This window comes from Pempheris klunzingeri, chromosome 15 (assembly GCF_042242105.1).
Source record: "Pempheris klunzingeri isolate RE-2024b chromosome 15, fPemKlu1.hap1, whole genome shotgun sequence".
Lineage (NCBI taxonomy): Eukaryota > Metazoa > Chordata > Actinopteri > Acropomatiformes > Pempheridae > Pempheris > Pempheris klunzingeri.
In genome coordinates this window covers 5,892,403-5,908,365 of record NC_092026.1, presented here as the reverse complement: position 1 = coordinate 5,908,365, position 15,963 = coordinate 5,892,403, and the positions used below count along the sequence as shown (strand labels likewise).

General features: G+C 40.3%; 1 protein-coding gene across 1 annotated transcript; it reads right to left on the bottom strand.

Annotated features, from left to right (window-relative positions):
• Positions 1-9,564: 9,564 nt before the first annotated feature.
• Positions 9,565-14,650, bottom strand: metap1d (methionyl aminopeptidase type 1D (mitochondrial)). Its single transcript, XM_070845277.1, has 10 exons — positions 14,606-14,650; positions 13,318-13,484; positions 12,542-12,691; positions 12,311-12,459; positions 11,673-11,715; positions 11,416-11,579; positions 11,217-11,314; positions 10,904-10,951; positions 10,743-10,821; positions 9,565-10,432 (listed from the first exon to the last, which is right to left on the bottom strand). The coding sequence occupies exons 1-10, from the start codon at positions 14,646-14,648 to the stop codon at positions 10,348-10,350; spliced, it is 1,026 nt and encodes a 341-aa protein (XP_070701378.1). The 5' UTR covers positions 14,649-14,650; the 3' UTR covers positions 9,565-10,347.
• Positions 14,651-15,963: the final 1,313 nt, after the last annotated feature.

Genomic DNA, 15,963 nt, shown 5'->3' with positions numbered 1-15,963 from the left:
CACACACACATAATTGCTTGTAAATCTAACTCATGTTGTCACGTATATTTAAATTGGAAATGATCAATGTCTTGTTAGTCTGTTGTCAGCCCCTTGTTAGTTTACATCAGATCAATGCTGTCATCCAACCCGCTCAATGATGCCTGAGGCTTTGTCAAAACACATTTGCAGTAAGAAAGTGGTTTTTTTTTTAGCTACACTGGGAGTTTCTCTAAGTATAACACTGTAATAAAGACTTGAGTTAAACTCCCTTGGAAACAGGCGTAAACAAAACATATTCTAAGTCCCACAGGAGAGAAAATATTGGCAAGTTACCCAATGACACGAGAGTGCAATCTGCACACTTGTTCCATGGTCTCACAGCAAATTGTGTTTACTGACATCAAATGCCTCCTGTAGTTAACAGGGGAAAGCAGAGCTGGTAGAGAGAAGAGGGACAATCGTGCTGCCAAAGCAGTTAGTCGAAAGAGTAATTTGCCGGAAATTGGGTTAGGGGATCAGTCCAGACGACAATAGCAATACAATGATGAGACTGAGATAAAGCCACGAGTTTGACCAAAGGGATGGAAGAAACTGAGATGGTATACCGTAGCTGGCCTCGACACACCACAGGCCAGAAAAACAGAGGTAGAAATTTGTCAGAATTAAGAATTACAATCCTTTCAGTGCCGTTCTCCCCAGGTCATTACATGTTATCTCCACAGGGCCTGTGTCATCTGTGATGACTCATTAAATGAGTCACAGAGCCAGAAGGAGCCAGAGACCAGACCGGACACAGGCCCTCACATTAACGCACTCCCTCACTAGATGGGTTTCAAGGCATTCCATGAGACGCTGACCCAAAGCTTGTCCTCGCAACACAGCGTTTCAGCAGACAACGCGGGCTTTGTCTGCACGTTGAGAAAGAGGGCAGAGAGAAAGGGAGAGGGAGAAAGAAACTGCCCACATACAGTAGAAAGGGCACAAATAATGGAAGAAGAGAGGAGTGCAGAGAGGGAAAAGGGCAGGGGAAGAATGTAGTTCCTATACAGGTCGTCGTGATCTCCAGTGAGGATCAAATAAGGTGCATTTGTTGTATATTTGAACCCCAGGCTTATCGAATCAGCGTTTAAAATCCTTCTTCTTATCCTGGTCAGTCACATGCTTGGCTGATGTCTTGATAATTTTACTTTATCTTATAAAAAGCTCCTTTTTGAACGTAGTGGAATTCCTAAATCATGTGACCATCCTCCTCCTGACTCTATTTTTACATCTGTGGTGTTTTTCCAGTTCACTCTTAACTGGTGTCGTTCCAGGTCCAGGTAAGAGCGGCAGCTAGCTGGACGATCACTGGTGGTTTCAGGTTCTGTCAGCAGAAGGTTATAAACAGGAATCAGCCTTATCGCTGATAAGAAGCAGTGTGTGAAGTAAAGTGAGTTAGACTGGCATGTGGATTTCTTTCACAGTTTGTGTGTGTGTGTGTGTGTGTGTGTGTGTGTGTGTGTGTAGTAATATATTGACACAGTGACAACAGAAGGACCCCCAAATGATTAATAGATTCCCATCCATCCCTGTATGGCTACTGCTGGATTTAATGACAGCCAATAATGTTTTTAATTGTGTTTGTTATTTTTCCAATCCCTTAACCTCAATATCTCACATACCACAGCCTGTCAACTCCATTATCCATCCTCTTCTTCTTCTCCTCTGCTATCCTCCAGGGAAATAAAGGTTTTGTCTACGCATAAACAGGTTGAACAGCAGCTACAGTTGAACATCGATCTGTTGGCATTCAGTCATGATTTTAGGGTAACACTTGATAACGTAGGCACAAAATCCTGCATGGGTGCCAAGGAACCGATCAGGAATTGACTGGGAATGATGAAAAGTAAAAGAAAAAGTAGTACCCAACTCTGAATTAACAAAGACATAATAAATGCTGATATGACACTTTTTATAATTAATAGACTAGTATCAAATGATTAGTTAGATGAATGCATCTGAATATTCTTCCTGATAACTTCATTAATGAATCTTTCCTGATTAACTCAGAGTCAGAAGATAGATCAACCATAATTAGTCACATACATGTTATCTACTGTTAGTCACTGCTTATTTAAAGAGTCAATGATTTAATGACTTTGTTCAATCTTTATGTGGTAAACTTCCTGATTAAATGTTATATACTCATGCTCCCACTGCATGGTATCTTAATTATCTCTTCTCAGAAGTAAGAATGAGTCATATGTGTGTGCCGTGTGCGCACACAGGGGCAATTGAACAGCTTGTTCAATATTACGAGGGCAGAGGAGTATAAAATCTTGCCTTAGGTGATAAAGTAGGGGAATGACAATGTTCTCTGACACATACACACAGAAAATTCAGTGTCTAGACTCGCCCGAGCCACAGCCCTGTATTTGTTCTTCAAGCTGTAGCTCCAGGTACACTGGGGGGAAAACAAACGCACTCTCACCTGAGGGTGTGGCGCAATGAGCTGAGTGGTCGGGTGTGTGTCTTCATGACCCTGTAGAAACACGTTGCATTGGAATACTGATATATGCACACACATGTGCATCAGTTTCACAACCAAAATTAACTCCAATCCCAAGATCTTTCACAAATGCTTTGCCATTGCTTAGTCTGTAAATGCGCTGACAGCAGAACATCTCAGAATTAATTTATGGCTGATTCTGATTGAGATCAGAGAAACTGATTAATTGTGTCCAGCTGAGAACATTAAAGACAATCACAACGTTTAAGACAGCTCAGGCTAGCTGTTTCCTCCCGTTTCTAATTTTCATGTTAAGATAAGACAAATGGCTGCTGGCTGTGGTTTCATATCAAACATGCAGACATGAGAGGGGTATCAGTCTCGTCATGTACCTTTCAGCAAGACAGGAAACAAGTCAAATCATGATTTTAATGCTTTGATTTTCCCTTTATGAGATAGCGTGCAAGGCTCTGAGCTCATCGGATGTTGAACTTTAGAAACATATAAGCGTGGTGAGGATGCAGTGCGTATAATGTACTGCAGAACAGAAAGGAAGCAAAGCTATCAGTTAACAGTCAAGTGACATTGTAGGGACAAATGTCTAATTTACATTCCCCAATGTGATGTCTCTTATTCCCAGTATTGATCCTATTTCTTTGTAGAGCTTCCACTCATGGTTTAAACATAGACACACACACACACACACACACACACACACACACACACACACACACACACACACACACACACAGTGCAGGCTGTAACAGATCTTTTACCCTTGTTGATGAGTGTATTGATTCCATTCAATAAGGAGTAATTGATGTCTTCTCTTGCCTAGCAGTGCTGTAACACCCTTGGGACAATCGCAATCCCTCTTTGTACATTTACCTCCTGAATGAGCGGTGTGTACGTGTGATTGTGTATGTGTGTGTGTGTGTGTGTGTGTGTGTGTGTGTGTGTGTGTGTGTGTGTGTCTCAGCCCTGGCCAGAGGATGTAACATGAGATGGCAGTATTTGTCTGTGTGTGTGTGTGTGGGGGGGGGGGGGGGGGGGGGGGGGAGAGGGGATTGGGGGGTGCAGGTGTGCCTCACAGAGATGTTTTCTAACCTGAGGGGCGTGCAAAGTGAGAAAAGTTCATTTTCATTCTGCCAAATGCTTGTCTCAACTTGTAAAACATCACTCAAGTCATTTTCAAGATCATGTGTCTGATCCCAATAAGGTCAGATGCACAAACTCACTCAGGTATATTTGATGATAGATATTTTTTTTTGAAATGCTATGTTGATCAGACAATAATAACAAGCACTGAGGTGTGCAGTTCCTGGCCTGGCTGAGAAAATATGGGCAGGGTTGTAGATATCACTCTCCCCACTATTTGAGACGGACAGTTAAGTCTAAATTGCTCCAGTAAAGTGGTCCAGTGGCAAACAGTAAAAGACAGTGACTGTACTGTGTGGGTGTAGCTGCTGGAAAATAAAACAAGGAGCAGCCAAAACAACCTGACTGCCAACAAAGAATACAAGTGGAAATGTGTGTTTGCTGTTTTTAATTTATTTTCATCACTCTCATTTTTATTGTTGTATTCACCAATTAATCCAGACTGAATAATCTCAATTTCTACTCGAACGATTGCTGCTGAAGTTTGACCAAATATTCAGTGTATCCAGAGGATGAATCCCATGTACTTACGTGATCCAGAGTTTTTTCCTGTAGCGCCACCATGAGGTTGACATTTGTGGTTTTGAGGGAAAAGTAATTGGATAATAACTACTTAAGTAATTAATTTAATGGCAATACAAACAAATCATACTACATGTGTCGTCCTTGTATTCAGTGTGATGCTTTATTATCAAAATATACACAAGGTAAAAGGTCCCCACATTCATTTTACCTTTACACCAACTATGGCTCTGTTGTAGGGAATATACAGACACACACACACACACACACACACACACACACACTTACATAAACACACGCTGGAGCACACTGCCCGATACAATGCCCTCTCCTGCTGTGTTTGGACCAAAGAAAAACCAGTTTTATGGCTCAGAGCTATACCCTTTTAGCTCTGTGTGTGTGTGTGTGTGTGTGTGTGTGTGTGTGTGTGTTGGGTTCACTGGGATGTGTGGAGACATTTTAGTAGCATCAGATAAGCTTGACAGGAGAACAAGTGTTTTATTCCTTTATTTCCTAGGAAATTTTCCCCTCATTTTCATCGATATATTCAATAAACGTTTCTCTGAAACAAATACTTGTAGTGACTGAGACAGAGCCCACATGGTGCCAGTTTTATTGATATCATTGTCACTGATAGACAATACTATAACATGATATATGTGATGTTCACATTAGAGTATCCTGTCCTGATGACTGGACAGAGAAGTAGGTGAGCAACAGACATCACATCTAGCTTTCCTGCTTTGACTGTGCTCCTTCCTACAGACAATAGATATTTTCAACAATAGCAACTGAGCTCTGTGTGTGTGTGTGTGTGTGTGTGTGTGTGTGTGTGTGTGTGCGGGTACAACAATGCAGCGGACAAAAACAGAGGGAAGGAAGTTCTTTCCATGGTGCCAAAACGAATTGTGGAGGAATTTCTAAAACAATCCTCACAAGTTTGCAGGTCTCTTAAAGTCCTAAAAGTCCCATTCAAACAGTTCAATATTTATGTGCTTGTATGCATGCAAGTGTTTGTGTGTGAATTAATAATTAGTTTCACCCAATAATGTATAGCTCTCCTGGGCTGCCAAAGCAAGGCCTGGTGGAAACAGTTTTGTTGTGCTGTCAGCATTGAGTTATGGACAATTCGAATGCACTGGTGTGTGTGTATGTGTGTTTGTGCTAGTACTTACTACATAGTGAGGACAACTTTGGTAAGTGAGGACATTTTTGGCCTGTCCTGACAAAGTCAAAGGACTGTTTTTAAGGATCTAACTTGGTTTTAAGGGTAGAATTAGTTTTAGCTTAGGGTTAGGATATGGTTTAGGGAATGCATTATGTCAATGAGGGTTCCTCACAAGTGTAGAAGTACAAGGACTTCTATGTGTGTAAATCTCAGAGGACAACAGAGGCAGACAGATACCATTTATCAGAGGCCTTTTAGAGCTGCCTTGGGCGATGCATACCATCGGCATGCACACAGCACTGCATTGAAGCCCTGCTCTTATTTTACCAGCCTGCTTTGGTTGTTTAGATACAGGAAGGGTGTCAAAAAGAACAAAGAGACGCACAGAAGCCAAAGAGATACACCCAGGAATCAAGGCTAGACACTGGGATGCGTGTGTGCTCGAGTTCCTTATCTGTGGTCTTTGAGCACCAGATCACTGCTCCAAAAAGATTTCCACTGTGTTAAAAAGACAAAAAACATTCCTTGCAGTGAAAGAGTCAAGAGGTCAAAAGAGAAAGTTTCCCACCTTGTAAGTGTCAATCAAGAGGGAACCCTCCCTGTGCCAGTCTTGTGACTCAAGTTTACAACCTTCTTCTTTTCTGCCGCACACACACACACACACACACACACACACACACACACACACACTGCATTCTTGCTGATTAACTGTGACTTGTGACACATATATACACTATGTGGCCTAATTTGACTCAAAACATTATACCTTTAAAACATCAGCATGTCGTCGGCATGTTAGCATGCTAACATTGAAGTAATTTTTAAAGTAGCCTTTCTGTTGTTTTCCTCATTTCCACCTTCCTAAAGTCTCACAATGAAGAAACTGCATCACAGGAAATATGTCCATGAGCAAAAGTGTTCTCTGACTCAGCAGCAGCCTGTAGCTACATGTCCTGGCACAGTATATGTTTGACTCCACGTAACAAACTCAGCTGTTTTTCATTGGCCTCCAGGTGCTTTGACCCCCCCAGAGAGGTTTACTCAAGCTCAGTACATGCCATCTGCGCATGTGTGTGTGTCAGAGAGGCCTGCCCCCACAAGTCTGTAAAGGATACATCACTTTGTTAACGCCACTATTTCACTGGTCACCAAGGAAACCAAAAATTCCTGTGGCGCTCCACAGGGAGATCCCAGGTAAGTGTGACATATCTCTGTCTCAGTCTCACACACATACATTGATGAAGGTATGCACACCTAGAATGTGAGGACATGGGAGTAACATAACACATTAATCTACTCATCCAGTAGTTACGGGGCAATTTAACATAGTAGATGGTCAATATGTTCACACACAGGTGTCCTCACACATGGTGGAGTGAATGATGAATGCAGATGGCAGACATCACATGACCTCAGCATCAGGGGTGCAGAAATGTATGTGTTGGTGTGTGATACTGTAAAGACAAAACCCCCAAAAAGTTTCATGGACTGATGGCTGAGGAGATAAATCAGTAACATCTCTAGGTTGTCGTCTCTAACTCTTGGTTTATCTAAGTTGTTGCAATCAAAAAAACAAAAAACAGAATGGGTTTAGGTTGATTTTAATGAGTTGTTTTGAACTTGTTAATCTGCATATACATTAAGAATACAGATAGTGGCAGACGACCATGCTGACTGACTGATGTGACAAACTGTCACAGAATGGCTGAATCCTGTTCAGAAGTACTACGCTTTACATAAGGATGAACAATAAAAGTATTATGTTAGAGCCATGATAAGAAAATATGTGTATGATACTATTTAACATATAATCTTTTGAAATTCTTTCATATAAAGAGAGATTATTAAGTCCTCTGGAAAACTGAGTATTGAATAATTGGTTTTGGGTCATTTTAATGTTGTAGAAGTTTGTGTTTCACTTGTGTGACATTTTTTCATCTTTGAATTTGAGTCATTGGCTTCAGAGGATTTATTTCCTGTCAGACTCAGTCACAGGCTCTAGACAAAGCGATGGAATTATGGCAATCCATGTCAAATTAACCATGTGGACAACCAATCATAAGAGCACAGTCACTATATTGAAAAAACACACTTTCTTGGGTTCCTCTACCCATATCTGGGAAGATTCTATTAATATTGTAGGATTAAATTGTGAGGAAATAGTTTTACAATAAGGTGAAAATGTGAAACCTTTATGGGCAGAAGAAAAGATAAAGCGCTTTATAAATGGCCACATGACTGCACTATTTGTGCCAAAAAACTAATACGTTTTCCCTTTGCCCATGGCCTAAGTCTTGATCAGATTTAACTGGGATAGTTTTTAACATATCCTCCTAAACTAACAATCAAACAGGAACAAAAACATAACCTCCTTTGCAGAGGCAAAAATAATCCACAAGGTTTCAAACTTAAGCAATGCTTAGACTTTACACTTTACATTTTTCAAACAGTGGTGTTGTTTCAAGATGGAATACCAAAGAGGGTCCTAACAGGCAATGATTCACAGGAGACCTGCAGAGTGAGAGGAGAGAGCAGGAATGAGTCCCAACATGCAGAAGAATGAGAGGCAGACCACAATTCAACACTTCACCCCGCCACTCCCTGCCCCTCCCTAAATCCTACCCTCTTACCCACCTCTGCTCCCACTGATATCCACCTTCTGCTCTTTGCCATCACTTTCTCCCTTTGCTGCTGCCAAACCTCATTTATTTATTTCAGAATTTTCAGATGTTTCATTTAATGAATCATATGCTGTCAGGAGGTCATCAAGAATCGTTTACAAGAATCTTGTTCTGATTCACAGGAAGATCACACTCCCTCAGCCTGAGCTAAAATCAAATCAGGAGTACGGTTTGCTTCAACAAGGAACCGAAGCTGCAATAAATAAGAGCATTCAGTTCCATTTTTATGAGGTCTGTCTTAGTGGCCTTAGGCTCTGATTTTGTCCCTTAAGTTTAGTAAAAGCTGAAGAAATGTAGATGAAATCGTCATCATCATATATCATCATGTAGAGCTTGCACATAATATGTGAATCATTTCCTGGGTGGATATGACCAGGCTCCTGATTAGCTGGCCCACCTTTATTTGTCTAATCCTTTCTGCCTCACCCACAAACTGGCACTGGCATGAGCGCACACACACACACACACACACACACACACACAGACACTTGAGTACATTGGCAGGAAGTGAAAACACACCCAGTGGGCTGGAATCCAGTTTGTCCTCCTATGTTTTTCTTTCCTCTTGGAAGCATCTTTACCCTTCTCCCCTCAGTTAATGTTGCATTAAGAATAACCATTACAAAAGCATAACATTTTATTTCATTCATCCACACAGCATTATGGACAGACAGAGGCTGAGACCTTAATGACGTGTGATGAAGATTTTAATCAGTCACATGCTGCACACTGTAATCCAACATCTATGTACATTAACAAACCTGTAATTTGTGTACTACAGTGAGAAATATCAAGAGTTTTAATGTAAAAAAAAGAAGCACAAAAATGAAAAAGTGAGGTTATGAGTGTGTGGTATTTGATCTCATGTTCTTTTCTTTATTGAGTCCACCTGTAGACAAAAGATATCACTGGCAGAGAGGAACTGGGGGGGGAAACACAAGGATGTTGCTATGACTGGAATCCAAATCCACCAACTTTCTTTTCTCCAAAATATTCATTCAACCCGACATACTTAGGAAACTAAATCTGGTTACATTGTGAAGTATCCTTGCCATGTTGGGCATCTGATAAAGAAGTGAGCCTCATGACCTGGAGATTTAGATGAATCAGTCAGTACTGGTATTTTATGCTTCTGTGGTGTGTAGTAATGTTGCCAATCATGAGTGAATACCGTAGACTATATAAAGTCACACATTAAGTCATACTATAGACTGTATTAAGACTTTTATACAGTATGGTGAATGTGATGTGCACAAGAGCTTCAACACACTTGAAATACAATGTATTACTGTGTACTGCCATCTACTGGCTATAATTGAACATACAGTGTGTCACTTAACAGGAAGACGGACTTCCATTGACCTTATCGACACAATATATATGTTTATATTTAATGATCCAGAGGGGTGTAAAAAATGTCCTGAACACATTTGCACAAACCTCCTCTGAAGTCGTGTTCAGGCGTGTAGCTACTGCTGAGGTCACATCCTCTAATGTTTCTGGGAATTTGCTGGGTTTAATGACATAAAGATGGTAACATTCTTGAGTTATGTGAGCGTTTGTTTTTGTGGACGTAAGATTTGGATATTATTTTAGACCACCAGTTTTTTGATTGTTTTTAGGAAAATATTCTGTAACACAATTACATTCCTTGCAGTGCTGAGAGGGCACTGATGAAATAAGGTCATTACAGAAAATATGACTGGACAGTTAAATGAATAGGTAAAATGTGACACTGTGATTTTATTAAATAATGAGAAACTTTCACAGAGTTTGGTTGGAGACAAGTTAATAATCAGGAACAAGGCCCTGCTCTTTGCTGCCATTTAAGTGTTACAAGTCTCTCCTGACTGGCACAAATCATATTTAACTGGGCCCAACTGATCTAACGGTCAAGGAGCTGCACAAATTCAAGTGTTGGCCTAATATAAATCAAACTGGCTTATGTGGTCAGATCCAAGTGGACTAGCAAAAGAACAGACTGAAATATAGAGAAGACTGGGATCTGACGACACTGACAATATTAACCCTCATAAATCTCAACTTCAGATCATAATATTTTATGCTCCAATTAAGGGTGACGAACAGTTAAACTGAGGACAAAATAAGGATAAACTAAGTATAGATATGGCATGTATGGATCCCCACTCAATAATTTAAGGTAAAACAAGAAAATGTATTCAATTTTCTTTTTATACACTGTACAGGTAGAAACAGCATGTTTAAATCTGTCTAAGTAAACCACCATTCAGGCTCTTGTAACAGTGTTTTGTTATCACAGAAGGTAATCTAGCTCCTGTTTGATGTAAGCAGGTTTCTAATAAATGATGTGACTCGAGTCCTTCGGGTCACAGATTGCTCTCTTCTGGCAGTTTGGTGAGAATATCCACTCCGTCAGATGTGATGACCACCGTGTGTTCAAACTGAGCCGACCTGCATCAATGCACATGTGAGATTTGAAAGGACTACTTAAACATTTGGGAAAGTATGCTTTTTGTTCGATTGATGCCTACATAAACACTGGAAACAGGGGCAAACGGTTTAAAAGTGGGCTTTTCAGCAAATCTTAAGCTCACTAATTAACACTTGGCATCACATTTGGTTTAAATCCACACAGAAACACTGATGTAAAAGCAACTGTGTAGTATTATGGGCTTTAACTTGTTCTAATCATGCCAGCTGGGAAAACAATTTAGTCAGCTACAAACACACAGCCAAGTATTTTTAGTTGTCCACCACATACCTTTTATCATCTGCAGACACCGCTGTCCACTTGTCCTTTAATATTCTAAACTCTGCAGACCCCTCCATCAGTATGGGCTCTACACATCAAGACAATATCAGTCCCATGCTCATACACGTGGCATCTTAATGTGCAGTCAAAAACTGTAAAAGTTAACTTGCCTATTGTGAAAGCCATCCCTTCATCCATGATCATGTCATTGTCATTAGCTAGAAATAAAGACAAAAGAGGATTCTTATTAATTAAAAAGATGTAAAAACATCATTTCCTCTCATAAACTATCAATAGATTTGCAGTACAATGACTATTATAGTATGTCATATACGTTTTATCGAGACAGTCCATTAAATTAATTAAAAGAAATGAAGGAATTTGTGAAAAACACATACTATACATGATACACCCAAGGGCAGGTCTGTCTCAAGCTCTCACACAACAGTTTTCCAAATCATTTGACCACAGATCCAAACTTACCATGATGCCAGATCTCAGGGTAGCAGTGAAAGTAGGAGCCTATTCCATGTCCAATGAAATAGGGGCACACTTGGAAGCCACTGGCCTTGGCTATTTCACTACATATCACACACACATATTAGAAAAGAATCAATGTGATTACATGGTAAGTTACACATGTACTCTGTGTGTGTGTGTGTGTGTGTGTGTGTGTGTGTACCTGATGGTGTTTCCTATAACACAGAGCTGTGCGCCTGGCTTACATGCAGCGATGGCCTCATCTCGACAATGCCTGGCAGTTTCCACCAGCCGCCGTCCAACCTCATCTACATCACCGATGAAGAAGGTTTCTGAGGTGTCACCATGGTAACCGTCCAGGTACACCTATCATGAATAGGCGGAAGTCAGCGATGGGAGCAGTGCTGCTCCGACTGATCACTTTTGCAGTAATGCCATTGAGTTTGTTTGAAAACTTACAGTGACATCAATGTTGATGATATCTCCATCTTGAAGCTGCCGACTGAAGGATACAGAGAATCACTGGCATTTAATAATGTACAACTTCTGCATTATAATATGATTATTACGTCACTATAGTAACTCATCTTATACATATAAAGCATATTTATCTATATAAAGACTTATTGTCCACATGATACACTATGGTCACTATGGTGATGAGAAAAAATGTCCAAACCTCTCAACAAAGTTCAAGTTCATCACCCAAGATTTTTTTTTGTTTTGTTTTTATCTGTATTTAAATTAGGGGCATCATTTGGATACCTTAATATATATATATATATATATATATATATAGGTCACGAGTTATTTTAAATTGAAAATTATATTTGCCCAGCTTTAAAAGCAGTTCCAATTGTGAACACTAGGTGTCACTATCACAGAATTTATAGATTACGGAGGTTTTATCAGTCAAAGACAGAAGGCACGGCAGCAGTGCAAGCGCTGAGATTCCACAGTTCGCAGACTGATTTCCAAAGTAACAGACAGTCACCTCTGCTGTATACTTAAAATCTTAAACCTGACCCGACAGTTTGGTCCAGTGTCAGTGTGTGTATTGATATTCTCTAAATCTTGTCTGAATGTTGCATATTTACCAGTCAGGTATGCCGTGACAGACCACGTTGTTCACAGATGTACACACTGACTTTGGGAAACCCCCGTATCTGAGAGGGGATGGGTAGGCGTTGTGCTTGATTGTCTCCTGGTGCACGATGAAGTCTATTTCATCTGTTGTTATACCGACCTGGGAGCCACAGGTCACAATTGTTATGTTGTTTTTCATGAAATGCAAACACAAACAGTACTTATGGTGATCAGGTTCTTACCCTCAAACTGCGTTCAGCTAGTAGCAGTACATGTCTGGCGAGCCTGCATGCTCTGGCAAGGCCTTCGATCTGCTCTTGGTCTTTGATTTCTATGTAGTCTGGCCATTCTGGGACCAGTCCAGTGCTTACATAGTCAGGCCGCACAATGTGCTATAGTCAGGGAGGAGAGGAAAGGCAGAATAGAAAGGGTGGGTCATGTTCTTGTCTCAAGGTTTCATAAAAACATCAAAAAAGAGTAATTATTTGGAGATAGAGACCAAACTACAACATAAAATGATGTTTAAGAGGAGCTGACTTTCCTGAGCAGGCCTAGAAAAACGTAAAGTGTCTAGTCAATCAACTAAGAGCGATGATAAAGGATTGAATGATTAGGTCAAATAGGGCTTTAAGGTATTCCTCTAACAAAAACACTGCTTTAACACTGGGAGAGGACCTGTGGTTTAAATCAATACATGTATTCCAATTATGGTTTTTAATGGCATCTGAATTTGCCATTTTAGTCATTTTCACCTTACTGGAAATTACTAATAATGCTGAACTAAATTCATCAATGTAGTTCAGCAATATACTCAAAGATTTTCTGCTAATCTTAACCCTGCCTGGTTGTAAATGTGAGCTCAGATCTTAATCATAGTCTGTGTCAGTTTGGGCAGGGTTTGATCATGAGAACGCTTCACAATTAGTGACATAGTAATAATTAGAATTTAGTAAGAAAAACTAAAGTAAAATCTCCAATGACTCCTAGGGTAAAACTATGGGAGTGTACGGCTCTGCACCTTAGGTACTGCGTAGGCAGGCCTGACAGTCGCTGGGCGAACTACATTTCCTACAGAAGAACTTTTCCACTTCTTCCAGAAGAAGCACCGATGTTGCTGACACTGTAGGGCTGTGGGGGGACCACAGCTTCGTAGGCAACTAACTCTCCGCAAGAAACGACCCAGTGCTGGAGAAAAAGGAAAGGAACAAAATGATGAGGAGAGCGCTCTCTCTCTGAACGCTAGGTGTGTGTCACTTGCGGTATCTATGCGGACACTATATCATAATCAGTGAGTTGCAGTAAAGGCTGAATTTTGTGGCTGTTGTGGTGTCTCAATGTGGAGGCTCATGTAATGTTCAACCATACTGTTGCTGATGATCACATCCTCAAATCTGTGACTCCATGAAGTGGCAAAATCAATAGTAGAGTTCCCAGTTCGAGTTCAGCCTGGGGAACTATCCAGTATTATCACTATCCAATAAATGCACAAAACGCCCAACAAAGACTAAATAAAATAACATATACAAGTAAAGCTACAAGCATAAATTGAGCATCAGGAGCTGCTGTGTTTTCATTATCTGCACTATCTTCTCATTCTAACACGGTAGAAACAAACATTTTAGCACTGAGGCCATAGACAGTGGTGGTCTTGCACTGGGCCGTATTATATTCAGATGAGTTTCTAATATTCTGGCCCACTCGTGTGTATAAAAAGGGGGAACAAAAAAAAGTGGCAATATAATGTGACCCAGGACTTAAACTTTACAACAATGTCACCAAACACTGAACATTAGAAACTTCATCAAAGGTAGAATTTATCACAGAGCTGTTGTATTGTACCTAATAAAGTGGCCATTAAATGTATTGAATTATTTATCCACCCCTGATCACTGACTGGAGCCATTACTGTAGTTTAGCAGTAGTATTGGTAGTAATGCTGCTGGTGGTGATACTATTGCAATACAATGAGGTTTAAGCTTTCACTAAACCGTGAAGTGCAGCAGCTGGCTGTCTTGGTTTGGTTTGTTTGTTTGGCTTCTCGCTACAGCTGGATGTGAAATCAGTCACCAGACGGACTCCGGGACACCAGGTCAGCTGAATGTTACACCGAGTTAGCAATAGCCTAGCATGCTAACACCACTTAGCAAAACACCGGCTCTTTACTGACTAAATATCTGAGCTGCTGTCATGTTTTAATGTGTTATAGTTAACAAAGTAGTTAGTTTTGGCATTACGAGGGGGTGCAGGTAGTCCGAGCTGACGGTAAAGGTGCCTGAGTGAGTACGGACGGTGTTTTAGCTCAGTACCTGGTCTTGTTGTCAGTAGCCATGCTGAGCAGTGAGCCGCCATGGAGCTTTTCTGGCGGTCACGTGGTGTGAGTGTCACATGACCTACAGCTCCCGTGGACCACTGAAACTTCAAACTTGATTTGATAGAAATGTGTTTCTGAGTATCTGATACGTTGAGGGTTTTTTATCATTCCAAACGTGCCATTTTATATTTTTAACTGTATTTGTAACTTTACTCTTCTTGGTCATCATCATCATGGCTTTGATGCTCTGGGTCATTTCTATCAGTGTATAAATATGGACTGTAAATGAAATTTTATAAACTTTATATACAGCCATATGCATGCTTTCTTCTTTTATCTGAAGAGGTACAATAGGTTTGCACCCTACATATATATCCCACCAGTCCAATAAAGGACAAAGCCAAATAAAGTGGATCATTATTCTGTAGCGTACACTTTCAGAACTATGTCACGTAATCGTACCAAAGCTCCACAGGTTTCTGTTATACAGATACTTTTAATAACACTCCAATAAATGCTGCTGTCTTTGATATTTGTGTCACAAGCTCTGGGGGGTTGTGTGTTAATTTGTCCTGCTCAACGTTCAGGTTTAGTGTAACGTGCTTGCAGGGATTGCTGCTGAATTGTTCTTAATCTGTGCTCTGCTTCTTAATCACAGCAGCTTAACATGTGCTGCTGTCACACTGATTCCCTCCATTCTTGTTGCTGCTGTGGTCGTTCCTGGGTAGATCTTTGATGCTGTACAGTCAGTTACTTCATCCACATCTCTCTCTCTCTCTCTCAGGTGGTGGGAAATATGTACCCACAATGAAATCCAGATTGTTTGTCCAAATCTGTGTGTGAAAATACCTGCAGGTTCGTGGAGTGGATGTTCCACAACGTTGTGAACAGGACGTGGTTGGTGTCATTGTACATCAGTCTTCTGAATGATATCGTGTTTATTTATTGAATTAGTCTCTTTGTGTTGAGTTTTGAAAAAGAGAAAAATAAACAAATGCTGTCATAAATGCTACAGACTGACTATTTTATTGAACAACAGATCATTTTAGAAAAGAAAATTTAAAATCCCTGTATTGTGATTTAATGTTGAAATGTGTATTAGGCCACCCCAAAAAGATGATAGTTAAGACAGTAATGGACAACACTCATGATTCATGAATTTACGTTTTTTAGGTATACTGCTCAGACTATATTCCCATGAATTAATTCTTATCACAAATCTGCAATTTATGTGACTGAAGTTGCAAAACTATAAAATTTTCGTTGTTAAATCTACTCTAATACAATATTTCACGGGCAGTAATAGTACACACATTAACGCAGTGTTCTTCATACTGTAAATGTACAGTATGA